This window comes from Octopus sinensis, linkage group LG25 (genome assembly GCF_006345805.1).
Source record: "Octopus sinensis linkage group LG25, ASM634580v1, whole genome shotgun sequence".
NCBI classification, from domain to species: domain Eukaryota; kingdom Metazoa; phylum Mollusca; class Cephalopoda; order Octopoda; family Octopodidae; genus Octopus; species Octopus sinensis.
Genome location: NC_043021.1, coordinates 20672716 through 20687107, shown reverse-complemented (window position 1 = coordinate 20687107; position 14392 = coordinate 20672716). Strand labels below are relative to the sequence as shown.

General features: G+C 44.3%; 1 protein-coding gene across 1 annotated transcript in view; it reads left to right on the top strand.

Moving 5' to 3' along the window:
* LOC115224345 (biotin--protein ligase) overlaps positions 1-14392 on the top strand; it is a 29354-nt gene continuing 14962 nt past the window's right edge. Inside the window, exons 1-2 of the mRNA XM_029795217.2 lie at positions 1-84; positions 5874-5945. Coding sequence (XP_029651077.1) covers positions 5934-5945 — 12 coding nt within the window. The 5' untranslated portion in view covers positions 1-84; positions 5874-5933. The remainder of the gene's footprint in view (positions 85-5873; positions 5946-14392) is intronic.

The window sequence follows — 14392 nt, the reverse complement described above, 5'->3', positions numbered from 1 at the left end:
TTTTATTCATTAGGAACCAATTTTATTAAACACCGTCCGGCCGTACAGCATGCTTCTCACATCGACTCATTGACAATTAAGCAAGTGCGTAGCTTTTCCTTCCCAAATTTCATTTTCGTTTATCTAATTATTTCTATTACAGGTTGCTATTTAAATAATTGTTTAGATCTTTTTGAAAGTGAAAGTTTTTTTGTTTTGTTTTGTTTTTTTATCAGAAATGTTTTCCAAGTTAAAAAGAAAAAGGAAGTATTTTTGTGGAGGAAGACCCTCTTGAGGTCAAACCCGGTCCGGGCACAAAAACAAACAAAACATTAGTGTAAAAAGTGGCTAAACCACAACATGGAAAGCTCAATGTAGTCCATAGCCAAACAACCCCTCGCTGGGAAGAGGTGAAAATCAGAGGGTGCAAGGTCAGGAGAGTAGGGGAGATGGGGGAGGAGTTCACAGGCGCACGCCTGTGCTTCTGATCTGGCGACACGCGAGTTGTGGGCCGGAGCGTTTCTATGTTATTGACTCTTGCAGTCTGTAGATTGTTTTTGCGTTATATATGGTAAGATGTTTAATTTCCAACTACATAGTTCCCGGTTCGGGACAAGTGTCTTCGGCGGAGGTATAGAACACGCACAACCCCCGTCACCAGCGTAAGAAAAAACCCTAACCCTAACTGCCGGGTGTGCGTATTCTTTACCTTCGCCGTGTCTTCTACTATAACCCCAGCCGAGCAAAATCTTTTGAATGGAATTGGTAAAGGGAAACTGAGAGAAGCCCGTCATATATATGTATGTTAAGGCGGCGAGTTGGCAGAACCGTTAGCACTCCTGGCAAAATGCGTAGCCATATTTCATCTGCCGTTACGTTCTGAGTTCAAATTCCGCCAAGGTCAACTTTACCTTTCATCCTTTCGGGGTCGATAAATTAAGTACCAGTAACGCACTAGGGTCGATATAATCGATTTAATCCATTTGTCTGTCCTTGTTTGTCCCCTCTGTGTTTAGCCCCTTGTGGGTAATAAAGAAACGTATGTATGTATGTGTCTTGGTGTTGACCTCCACCAATCTCAGCAACCAGTGTTTCACTGACAAATACCAGGTCTACCAAAAATTGTGAAATTTTGCTCTCCCTCTCTATGAATGAGAAAATAAAATAGTTAACATTTATAGGTGCAGGAGTGGCTGTGTGGTAAGTAGCTTGCTAACCAACCACATGGTTCTGGGTTCAGTCCCACTGCGTGGCATCTTGGGCAAGTGTCTTCTGCTATAGCCCGGGCCGACCAATGCCTTGTGAGTGGATTTGGTAGACGGAAACTGAAAGAAGCCTGTCGTATATATGTATATATATATATATGTGTGTGTGTGTCTGTGTTTGTCGCCCTCAACATTGCTTGACAACCGATGCTGGTGTGTTTACATCCCCGTCACTTAGCGGTTCGGCAAAAGAGACTGATAGAATAAGTACTGGGCTTACAAAGAATAAGTCCTGGGGTCGATTTGCTCGACTAAAGGTGATGCTCCAGCATGGCCGCAGTCAGGTGACTGAAGCAAGTAAAAGAGAATATAAATCTTCCTTCTTTGTCAGGTAAGCCTTTCGGCCAGCTCGCCGCCTTCCCCTCTCTAACAACGAAAGTGACACACATTCCATTTATATCTACAAAATTTCAAACTTCATTTTGTAGATAGGTGATGTGCGTGGTCACCATTTGTTTTTCTTGTTCGTATTAAATTCCGATGTAATCGTAATTTATTCCACCTGATAAGTATTTCTTTCTTTTTACTTCTTTCAGTCATTTTGATTGCGGCCATGCTGGAGCACCGCCTTTAATCGAGCAACTCGACCCCGGGACTTATTCTTTGTAAGCCCAGTACTTATTCTATCGGTCTCTTTTGCCGAACCGCTAAGTAACGGGGACATACACACACCAGCATCGGTTGTCAAGCAATGCTAGGGGGACAAACACAGACACACAAACATACAAGCACACATATATATATATATATATACATATATACGACGGGCTTCTTTCAGTTTCCATCTACCAAATCCACTCACAAGGCTTTGGTCGGCCCGAGGCTATAGTAGAAGACACTTGCCCAATGTGCCACGCAGTGGGACTGAACCCGGAACCATGTGGTTGGTACACTAAAAGCAATACCAATTTTTCTGAAAGTTATGAGGAAACAAATTCGTGTGGAGTATACTTGTGTAGGTATGCCCTACCTTTAATAATGAGGTCACTATGGATATAAACGCTACTCTATCGTCCATTAACCCAGAGTTTCTAACTTTGATCAGGCATTTTTTATATCCAGAACTAAAATGCTTTGCTTGTACAGAAGAGACTGCTGTTTCTTATTTCTTTATTGCCCACAAGGGGACAAACAAGGATAGACAAAGGGATTAAGTCGATGACATCGACCCCAGTGCATAACTGGTACTTAATTTATCGACCCCGAAAGGATGAAAGGCAAAGTCGACCTCGGCGGAATTTGAACTCAGAACGTAACGGCAGACGAAATACCTATTTCTTTACTGCTCACAAGGGGCTAAACACAGAGGGAACAAACAAGGACAGAAAAAGGGATTAAGTCGATGACATCGACCCCAGTGCATAACTGGTACTTAATTTATCGACCCCGAAAGGATGAAAGGCAAAGTCAACCTTGGTGGAATTTGAACTCAGAATGTAACGGTAGACGAAATACCGCTAAGCATTTTACTCGTGCTAACGTTTCTGCCAGTTTCTGGCAGGTTGAGCAACCACATAGTTGTCCCTTATTGGCATCTTTTATGTTTTAGACCCTTTCACTTTTATCTTTTACAATCAATTAGAATGCAGCCATGCTGGGGCACCGCCTTGAAGAATTTTTAGTTGAATTTTTAAAGCCAGGCACTTATTTTATTGGTTTCTTTTGCTGAACTGCTCAGTACTGGTTGTCAAGCAGTCTGGATGGGGACAAATACAAACACAGACACACATATATAATTACACATACAACAGTAACCATCTACTGAATCCACTCACAAGGCTTTGATCAGCCCAAGGCTATAGTAGAAGACACCCAGTAGGACTGAACCCTGAACCAATTGGTTGGGGAGCAAGCTTCTCTCCACACAACCATACCTACACATGTTAATTGTTCTTTTGCCCCAGGCCCACCCTGTTTGAGCAGACCTATGGCATTCCAGTTAATTTTTTTCAAGGTATCCAGGAATTACATTATACTGGATAGACCAGTGCTTTTCAACCTTTTTGCTGGAGCGGAACCCCAAGAAAACATTTCACAGGCTCGAGGAACCCCTGTGCAATAATTTAATTGTCTTATGCACACATATCTACACAGGAGAATTAAAAATTACTGTCGATTTTAGCATTTTTGTAACTTCTTGCGGAACCCTAAGGTTCCGTGGAACCCTGGTTGAAAACCACTGGGATAGACATATACCTAATATTTATGACAGCAAACATTCCACTTAGGTCCATCTTTGCCTTTCTTCCTTCTAGCGTTCTAACAGGGATGAAGGCCACAGGAACACTTGAGGGGTGTCGGTCTTATCCTGTTACATTCAATTGTGTCGGAAGGAAAACCAAAACTTCGACTATCTTCAACAGCAATAAATAATACTTTATTTTGTCTGGATTCGCAAATAAAATATATACACGTATATTTTCTTCAGGGCAAAACCGTTAGCCAAGTCCATAAAACTATTCACAATAGTTAACTTGTGTGAGCCAAAATGCTGTCTCCGTTCCCGCGTAGAAGGGGGCTTCTCTACGTGTTGGGTTTTCCCTTGAGAGAAGGTTGAGTCGTGTCCGCTCGATAGGGCTGCAGCTACAAAAAGACCGATCTAGCGGGAAAACTTCCTGTTGGCAGTTCTCTGCGCATGGGGGAACTTCCGGCAGCCTACCAGAAGTAATCCAACTCGGCGCATGCGTGCTGAAAACTTCCCAAATAGCATCACTACAGAATCAATAGAATAAGTATCAGTTAAACCCTGAGATCAATGTGATTGATTAGCCCCTCCCTCTCCCACGGTTTCAGGCCTTGTGTCTACAGTTCAAAGAATATTTGACTATAGCAGTGTAATTTGTGGGAGATCTGGCTGCTATTTTTAGCTGGTCAGTTGTGTTTATTAGAAGGTAACGATAAAACCAAATGAATCAACCTTCTTTGTGTTGTTAAGAAGCTCATTTCCTAACCGTGCAGTCTTGGGTTCAGTCCCACTGCACAGTACCTTGGGCAAGTGTCTTCTGCTATAAATCTGGGGCTTGTGAATGGATTTGGTAGATGGAAACTGAAAGAAGCCTGTCTCATATATATCTATTTGTATATGTATTTGTTTCAACATCAATGGAATTTGTAGTTGTGGTACCAGTGCCAGTGGCACACAAGAGAACCATCCGAACGTGGCCGTAGCCAGCACTGCATCGACTGGCCTCTGTGCCGGTGGCACGTAACAAACACCATCCGATCGTGGCCATTGCCAGCCTCGCCAAGCCTCCGTGCCGGTGGCACGTAAAAAGCACCATCCGACCTTGGCCTCGTCTGGCTCCTGTATTGCTGGCACGTAAAAAGCACCCATTATACTCACGGAGTGGTTGGCGTTAGGAAGGGCATCCAGCTGTAGAAACACTGCCAGATCAGACTGGGCCTGGTGCAGCCTTCGGGCTTCCCAGACCCCAGTCGAACCATCCAACCCATGCCAGCATGGAAAGCGGACGTTAAACGATGATGATGATTTGTTTGTCTCCCACCACTGCTTGACAACCAGTGTTGGTTTGTTTACACCCCATAACTTAGCAGTTCAGCAAAAAGGGTTTGATATAAGTATATAGCTTAAAAGCAAGTACTGAGGGTGATTTGTTCAACTAGACCCTCCAAGGTGGTGTCCCAGCATGGCCACAGTCCAAAGACTAAAACTTGCTTCCCAACCAAATGGTTCAGGGTTCAGTCCTACTGGGTGTCTTCTACTACAGCCCTGGGCTGACCAAAGCCTTGTTTGTGTTTATGTTTTGCTTTTTATCTTTTACTTGTTTCAGTCATTAGACTGCGGCCAGACTGGAGCACTACCTTGAAAGAATTTTGAGTTTAACGTATCAACCCCAGCACTTAATGTTTTTGCTGAGCTTGGTACTTATTCTATCAGTGTCTTTTACTGAACTGCTAAGTTACAGGGATGTAAACCTGCAGACACTGGCTGGCAACCAGTGGTGGGAGACAAGCACAGACACAAACACGCACACACACATATGATGGACTTCTTCCAGTTTCTGTCTACAAAATCCACTCATAAGGCTTTGGTCAGTTTGAGGCTGTTGTTGTTGTTAAGCAACAAGATGGGTAAGGGTGATTAGGTTATGGTCTAGGGCTTAGGGGCGGGAGATGGAAACTGAAAGAAGCCTGTCTCATATATATCTATTTGTATATGTATTTGTTTGTCTTCCACCACTACTTGACAACCAGTGTTGGTTTGTTTACACCCCATCACTTAGCAGTTCAGCAAAAAGGGTTTGATATAAGTATATAGCTTAAAAACAAGTACTGAGGGTGATTTGTTCAACCAGACCCTCCGAGGTGGTGTCCCAGCATGGAAAAAAGAAAAAAAACTTTGGTCGTCTTGTTGTAGTCGAGGGCTCTTCGTTGACGCCCGACACCACTGGGAGGTGGCCCCTCGAAGTCGCTGGAAATGGAGATCTCCAGGTCCGAATTCTTGAACTGCTCAGCTTGAGGCTGTAGCAGAAGACACTTGATCAAGGTGTGATGCAGTGGGACTGAACCCTGGAGCATGTGGTTAGGAGCAAGCCCCTCACCACACTGCCACACCTGCCCATGTTTGTCTAATTAATCTTTCTATTTATTTACCTGTTTATTTATCAGGTACGTCAGTTGACAAATAGCTGCTATCTATGGTATCTGTCACACCAAGTTAATTATACAATGAAGTTTTTGGTATGTATTTGCTAATCCACAGCAAATTTCTTATATCTCTTTTATAACTGAGGGGAGATTGCATGATGTGCATGCCTTTCTCAACTATGCCTTATAACAGCATGGGCACAGCCAAACAGTTAAAAAAAAAATTTGCTTCCCAAATACATAATTCCAGATTCAGTCCCGGTTTGTGGCACCTCAGACAAATGTTTAACATCTGCCTTCCATGCTAGCATGGGTTGGACAGTTTGAGAGGAGCTGACCAAGCAGAAGACTGCAACATACTTCTGTAATGGTTTTGGGCTGGTTTTTACAGCTGGATGCCCTTCCTAATACCAACCATACAGGGTTGAGTGGACTGAGTGCTTTTTACATGGCATAACCACAGTCATACATACATATATATATATATGTTTTTTTATGCACCCTTTTCATGCCTAGCCAGGCTCATGGGTCCAGTTTCCCGGTTTCTATGGCGTATGTGTTCCCCCCAGCTGGATGGGACGCCAGTCCATTGCAGCGTTACTCAAGAAACAGGAAGAAAGAGTGAGAGAAAGTTGGGGCAAAAGAGTACAACAAGGGTTGCCATCACCCCCTGCCTCGTGGAGCTTTAGGTATTTTCGCTCAATAAACACACAATGCCCGGTCTGGGAATTGAAACCACAATCCTCTGACCGCGAGTCTGCTGCCCTAACCATAAGCACACCAAATTCTTTTACAAATTTAAGTCACAACTAAGTATCTAAACATCCACTATTATCATCATCATCATCCAGTATTTTAAATCTGGGTTTTGTCCCCGTTAATGGGGGTGGCTGGATCTACCTCAATGCCATAGCAACTGCCCTCACACCATCTTGCCTGGTTTGGGGCATCCTCCCTTCTCAAGCCAACCCTCCCAATCTCCTCCTCCTCCTGTCCCCTCCACGTTGCTTTTGCAATCCATTTACCACAAACTCAAGCACCCTCCTCAGAACATGATCCTCACCACATACACATACATATTTTGCTCTCCCTCTCTATGAATGAGAAAATAAAATAGTTAACATTTATACATAAATCTTCCTTCTTTGTCAGGTAAGCCTTTCGGCCAGCTCGCCGCCTTCCCCTCTCTAACAACGAAAGTGACACACATTCCATTTATATCTACAAAATTTCAAACTTCATTTTGTAGATAGGTGATGTGCGTGGTCACCATTTGTTTTTCTTGTTCGTATTAAATTCCGATGTAATCGTAATGTATACCATCCGAAAAGTATTTGTGAAAGATTTCACTAAAAGCAATACCAATTTTTCTGAAAGTTATGAGGAAACAAATTCGTGTGAAGTATACTTGTGTAGGTATGCCCTACCTTTAATAATGAGGTCACTATGGATATAACCGCCAGTCTACCGTCCATTAACATGATCCTCAACACGTACACATACCACCACACTCGATTCCCCCTTGCCAGCCATTCCACCGATTCCTCCAACCCAGCATCCCCATCAAGTCAACAGTCCTCCTCTTATCAAACAGCTTCCCACCATGCATTTCTCTCACCATTGCTCTCTCAGTCCTTCTCAAAATTACCATCTCTCTCTCTCCCTCAAACACCATGTCTCACTCCCATACAGCATTGCAGCTCTCACACAACTCCTATAGACCTTTCCTTTTATCTCCAATCAGAACCTTTTCCCACCTAACAATACTCCACATTTCCTAGTCTTGCCCTTGCTGTCACAGCTGCTTCACATCCACCCTGTCTCCCAAATAACAAAATCAATAAATAAGGATCTGTCACATGCATGTGCACACACACACACAATACATTTCTCCCAAAAGCCAAAAAGACACACACACACACACACACTACAATATACAAAACATTTCCCAAAAACAAAAACGGCACATACATAGAGACACACATAGGCACACACACTCACACAGGCAAAACAACACACACACACACAACAAAGCAAATGTAAAATAATTCCTTCCAAATCCTTAAAAACGCCACTTAACCACTGACCATATTCTCTCAATAGAAAAAGGGAAAAAAAAAGAAAAATGTTTTGACCCTGTATTCCCAAACCCCACTCACAGTTGGCCATAACCTGCAACACATATATATATTTCTTTACTACCCAGAAGGGGCTAAACATAGAGGGGACAAACAAGGACAGACGAAGGGATCCAGTTGATTACATAGACCCTAGGGCGTAACTGGTACTTAATTTATCGACGCCGAAAGGATGAAAGGCAAAGTTGACCTCAGCGGAATTAGAACTTGGAACATAAAGACAGGTGAAATACCTATATCTATTTCTTTACTACCCACAAGGGGCTAAACACAGAGAGGACAAACAAGGACAGACAAATGGATTAAGTCGATTGCATCGACCCCAGTGCGTAACTGATACTTAATTTATCGACCCCGAAAGGATGAAAGGCAAAGTCGACCTCAGCGGAATTAGAACTTGGAACATAAAGACAGGTGAAATACCTATTTCTTTACTACCCACAAGGGGCTAAACACAGAGAGGACAAACAAGGACAGACAAACGGATTAAGTCGATTACATCGACCCCAGTGCGTGACCTCGGCGGAATTTGAACTCAGAACGTAACGACAGACGAAATACCGCTAAGTATTTCGCCCGGCGCTTTAACTTGTCTGCCAGCTCGCCGCCTTAACACATATATAGACACGTCCCTATATCCTGCAACACATATATAGACACTCACACAGACAAAACAAAACACACACACACAGCAAATGAAAAACGATTCCTTCCAAATACTTCAAATGACAATCCCTAAAAAGAACCACTTGACCACAGACCATGTTCCCTCAACAGAAAGACAATATGTTCCATCTGGCCATATCCTGAATGGAATCTCCCTCTTCAATTTCAATAGAGTTCCTGAAACTTGAACCCCCATCCTAATCCTACATAGACTAAAAGGTACATAACAACAAGTGTCCCTGAAGTAGGATTTCACTATGCACTAAAACATGGGTTCAAACTTTCTCTCTACTTGTTTCAGTCATATGACTGTGGCCATGCTGGAGCACCGCCTTTAGGTGAGGAAATTGACCCCAGGACTTATTCTTTGTAAACCTAGTACTTATTCTATCGGTCTCTTTTGCCGAACCACTAAGTTATGGGCATGTAAACACACCAGCATTGGTTGCCAAGCGATGTTGGGGGGGGGGACAAACACAGACACGCAAACATATACTCACACATACATGCATATATATATATATATACACACATATATTTAACAGGCTTCTTTCAGTTTCCATCTACCAAATCCACTCACAAGGCTTTGATTGGCCCAAGGCTATAGTAGAAGACACTTGCTCAAGGTGCCACTCAGTGGGACTGAACCCGGAACCATGTGGTTCATAAGCAACATATTTCCCCAAAAATTCTTTTTGATATTTGATAAGATGGATACATTAAAACTGGTATTTTTTTAAATCACTCACTGTAACAAAAATATTAAACATCTTCTAAAATTTTCCTTTTCCAACTTTTTTTTACTTTTTTAACCATAATTTTTGATTTGTATGAACTCTTAACCCCTTTTCAACTCTGTGTGTGTGTGTATATATATGAATCCAGGTCAAAAAAGGTCACAGGAAACAATGTCACGGGGGTTTGTCCTAGCTGGTTTTTGTCTGGATCCCCTAAATTTATTGTGAGGTTTTTCCTAGCCAAAATTGTGACTATAACTGGTCACCATATATATATATAGGTGCAGGAGTGGCTGTGTGGTAAATAGCTTGCTTACCAGCCACATGGTTCCAGGTTCAGTCCCACTGCGTGGCACCTTGGGCAAGTGTCTTCTACTATAAGCCTCGGGCCGACCAAAGCCCTGTGAGTGGATTTGGTAGACGGAAACTGAAAGAAGCCCGTTGTATATATGTATATGTATATATTTGTGTTTCCCCACCCAACATCGCTTGACAACCAATGCTAGTGTGTTCATGTCCCCGTAACCTAGCTGTTTGGCAAAAGTGACTGATAGAATAAGGCCTGGGGTCAATTTCCTTGATTAAAGGCGGTGCTCCAGCATGGCAGCAGTCAAATGACTGAAACAAGTAAAAGAGTATGTATGTATATATATATATAATATATATATATACTAATACTAATACACTTGTTTCTTTACGTGAGCTAAGCAGTTGACATCGTCTTCCCAAAATATCCTTTCATTTTTATGTGCTAATAATTTCTCCCTTTCTTCATGTTACTTTGTCTTCGCCCTCTATGATAATTTGCCCGTTCAAGTCTTCACTCTCCCCTGTATCAAACTTTGCCATTCGCGGTGCACCCGCCCTTGCCCACCCCCACCACCAATACCGGATATCTCTATATTTTTCTCCATCTATACCGGATATCCCTTCTCCCACCACCATTATGGGTGTCTACTCCTCGAACCCCCCTCTTCAATACGCTATTTCACCATGTATTACCCCTCTCGTGATATCCTATGTTCTATTTTGTCTAGAACCTGTCATCGTTTCTCCTAACACCCCTCCCCACTGGTGCTACCCTATATTACCTGCACCCTCTCCCCATCCCCCTCACTCTCTCACCTCCCTGCTAGAACCCCACCCCACCCCCCAGCCCATCTCTAGAATATCCATGTTTCTGCTACACTGCTTAAACCACGTCGCTCAATGACCATAATGCTTGCTTAGAATACTACTAACACCTAGAATTTCAGTATTTCTACCACAGAGATTACATCTACACCATCAATGACTTTAATGCTTGTGCTTACAATGCTGCTAACACCTGATCCTGCCTACCGCAGGGGCCAGAACCTTAACATGCCTAAATGCTTGAATGTTGTCAGGTCAGAAGAGAGATCAGACGAAAATGCCTAAAAATCGTTCACTGCCACCACAACAACCCTCTTCTTTTCAGGTGCCGAATTGCACCCCTCCCCCCCACATCTCCTTCCCAGTTTTCAGAGTTGGCACTGTCAGTGTTGGTACACTGAAAGGTAGGTCTAGTGAGATTGTAGAGATGCTTGAGAGAAGACGGGTTGATGTATGCTGCATACAAGAGGTAAGGTGGAGAGGTGCTTCAGCTAGGGTCCTCACAGGCAAGGCACATAGGTATAAAGTCTTCTGGCAAGGTAACATGGATGGGGTAGGGGGTGTAGGCATTCTCCTTGCAGAGAAATGGGTGGATAAGGTCATAGAGGTTGTCAGGGTTTGGGATAGAGTGCTTAAGCTCAGGTTAGTCCTACAGAGTGGCACATCTACGATTATCTCCGCCTATGCCCCACAAGCGGGCCTACCAAATGATCAGAAGGACCACTTTTATGATACCCTTCTACAGGCTACCTCAAAGACTAGTGGCAAGGACCTCATCTTTGTGGGTGGAGACTTTAATGGGCATGTTGGGCAGGAATCGGGTATCTTCACTGGGGTTCACGGTGGCCATGGTATTGGCACCAGAAATGAGGAGGGAACTAGACTACTGGAATTCTGTGATGCATGTAACCTTTTAATCTGCAACACTAACTTCAGGAAGCCTGACTGCCACCTTATAACTTATCAGTCAGGGGACTCCGCTAGCCAAATAGACTTCATCCTCACCAGACAGTGGGATGCAGGGTCGCTCTTAAATACAAAGACCCTCCCGGGTGAAGAGTGTATCCCTCAGCATAGGCTAATAACTAGTGACTTTAGGCTTGAGGCCAGAAGGACTCCAAGAAACAGACCAATCCAGAAAAGAAGGATTTGGAAGCTAAAGAACCCTTCACATGGTCAGAGATTTAGAGACATCCTCATCAAGAAATTTGATGAGAGGGAGGAGGAGCTACCGATGTCGGACATAGAAGGTAGCTGGAAATTCCTACGGGACAGCTTGCTGAGTGCCACATACCAAGTCTGTGGATGGTGCAAAGTTCCTTCCAGACCTAGAGTTACGTGGTGGAATAGTGCAGTAGACAAAGCCATTAGTTCAAAGAAACAGGCCTGGAGGGATGGGGGTAGCAGGGAACCGTACCAAGTAGCCAAAAGGGAGGCCGGGCGGCAGGTATACATAGCCAAAGATATAGCAGAAAAGAAGAAGTTTGCCAATGTCCAGTGACGTGAGGACCAAAGAACTGAGGTATTTCGTATTGCTAGACAGTGTGTGAGAGAAAATAGTGATGTTACAGGAGAGAAATGTGTCCGCATGGATGATGGGGCACTTGCTTTTAATGTTGGTGAAAAGAAAGAGGCTTGGAGAAGCCATTATGAAAGACTGCTGAATGTGGAGAATGAATGGGAGGAGGAGAGCCTGCCAAATGTTGACCCAGTAGAGGGGCCAGCTATCCAAATAGACAGCTCCCTTGTAGTTAAGGCAATTAAGGATATGAAACCAGGTAAAGCCCCCGGCCCATCAGGTATCACTGCTGAGATGCTTAAAACAGCTGGTTATGTGGGCTATGCCTAGTCACCCGCATTGTAAACCAGGTAGTTCACAATGGAGTCATACCCAATGACTGGTGCAGCAGCACCATAGTCAACTGCTACAAGGGTAAGGGCGATGCTCTAGATAGAAAAACTACAGGGGTATTAAACTGTTGGATCAAGTGATGAAGGCCACAGAGAGGGTCATAACCCATCTTATTAGGGAGAGAATTTGCTTAGATGAGATGCAGTTCGGTTTTGTGCCGGGTAGAAGCACCACTGATGCTATATTCCTGGTCCGACAACTGCAGGAGAAGTACCTAGCTAAAGATAAACCCCTCTACATAGCTTTTGTGGACTTGGAGAAAGCCTTTGACAGGGTTCCCCGATCCCTTATCTGGTGGTTGATGCGGAAACTGTTGATTGACGAATGGCTAATAAGGGCTGTACAGGCTCTATACAGAGAGGCTGTCAGCAAGGTTAGGATTGGCAACGAATATAGTGAAGAATTCCGGGTAGAAGTAGGTGTACACCAGGGCTCAGCCCTCAGTCCCCTTTTATTCATCATAGTCCTCCAGGCAATAACAGAGGAATTCAAAACAGGTTGCCCCTGGGAGCTCCTCTATGCTGATAACCTGGCCCTCATTGCAGAATCACTACCGGAACTAAAAAAGAAATTTCGGGTGTGGAAACAAGGGTTAGAATCAAAGGGCCTTAGAGTAATTGTAGCGAAGACCAAAATTATAGTATGCAGAAAGGCAAACTCAGCACACACCTCATCGGGCAGGTGGCCCTGCTCGAGCTGTAGGAAAGGTGTAGGTAGAAACTCCATAAGATGCACCCAGTGTAAGCTATGGACACATAAGAGGTGCAGCAACATCAAAGGGAAATTAACTGATAAGATAGCTTTCATGTGCGGCAAATGCACAGGGACAATAGACACCACAGACACTCAGAAAACAGATTCCATCACACTCCAGGGGGAGAAACTAGAAGTAGTTGATAGTTTCCGCTACCTGGGTGACCAAGTTAGTAGTGGGGGTGGATGCTCAGAGAGTGTCACCACTAGAACACGAATAGCCTGGGCAAAGTTTAGAAAGCTCCTACCCCTACTGGCGACAAAGGGTCTCTCACTCAGAGTGAAAGGTAGATTGTATGATGCATGTGTGCGAACTGCCATGCTCCACGGCAGTGAAACATGGGCCGTGACTGCAGAGGACATGCGTAGACTTGAAAGAAATGAAGCTAGCATGATCCGCTGGATGTGTAATGTCAGTGTGAATGCACGACAGAGTGTAAGCACCCTGAGAGAAATGCTAGGCATAAGAAGCATCAGATGTGGTGTGCCAGAGCGACGCTTGCGATGGTATGGTCATGTACTGCGGATGGATGAGAAGAGATGTGTGAAGAAGTGCCACTCCCGAACAGTTGAAGGAATCAGGGGGAGAGGTAGACCCAGGAAGACATGGGATGAGGTAGTCAAGCATGACCTCAGAGCGTTGGGCCTCACAGAGGCAATGGCGAAGGACCAAGATCTCTGGAGATGTGCTGTGACTACTAAGACCCGGGATGCTTCCGGCACCAGTTCCGCATAACCCCTGCCCATTCAAAGTACCTTGGATCCCGGAACATCTCGCTGTGCTTGAGGAGACCTGTTGAGTCAAGTGCATGTACATGAACATCGAACCAAATATCAATGGAAACAGTAGTTGTGATACCTGTGCCGGTGACACATGAAAAGCACCATCCAAATGTGGCCGTTGCCAGTGCAGCCTCAACTGGCTTCTGTGCCGGTGGCACATACAAAGCACCAACCGATCGTGGCTGATGCCAGACCCCTCTGGCACCTGTGCAGGTGGCACGTAAAAAGCACCCACTACACTCGCGGAGTGGTTGGCGTTAGGAAGGGCATCCAGCTGTAGAAACACTGCCAGATCAGACTGGAGCCTGGAGCAGCTCCTGGCTCCCCAGACCCCGGTCGAACCGTCCAACCCGTGCTAGCACGGAAAACGGACGTTAAACGATGATGATATATATATATATATATATATACATACAT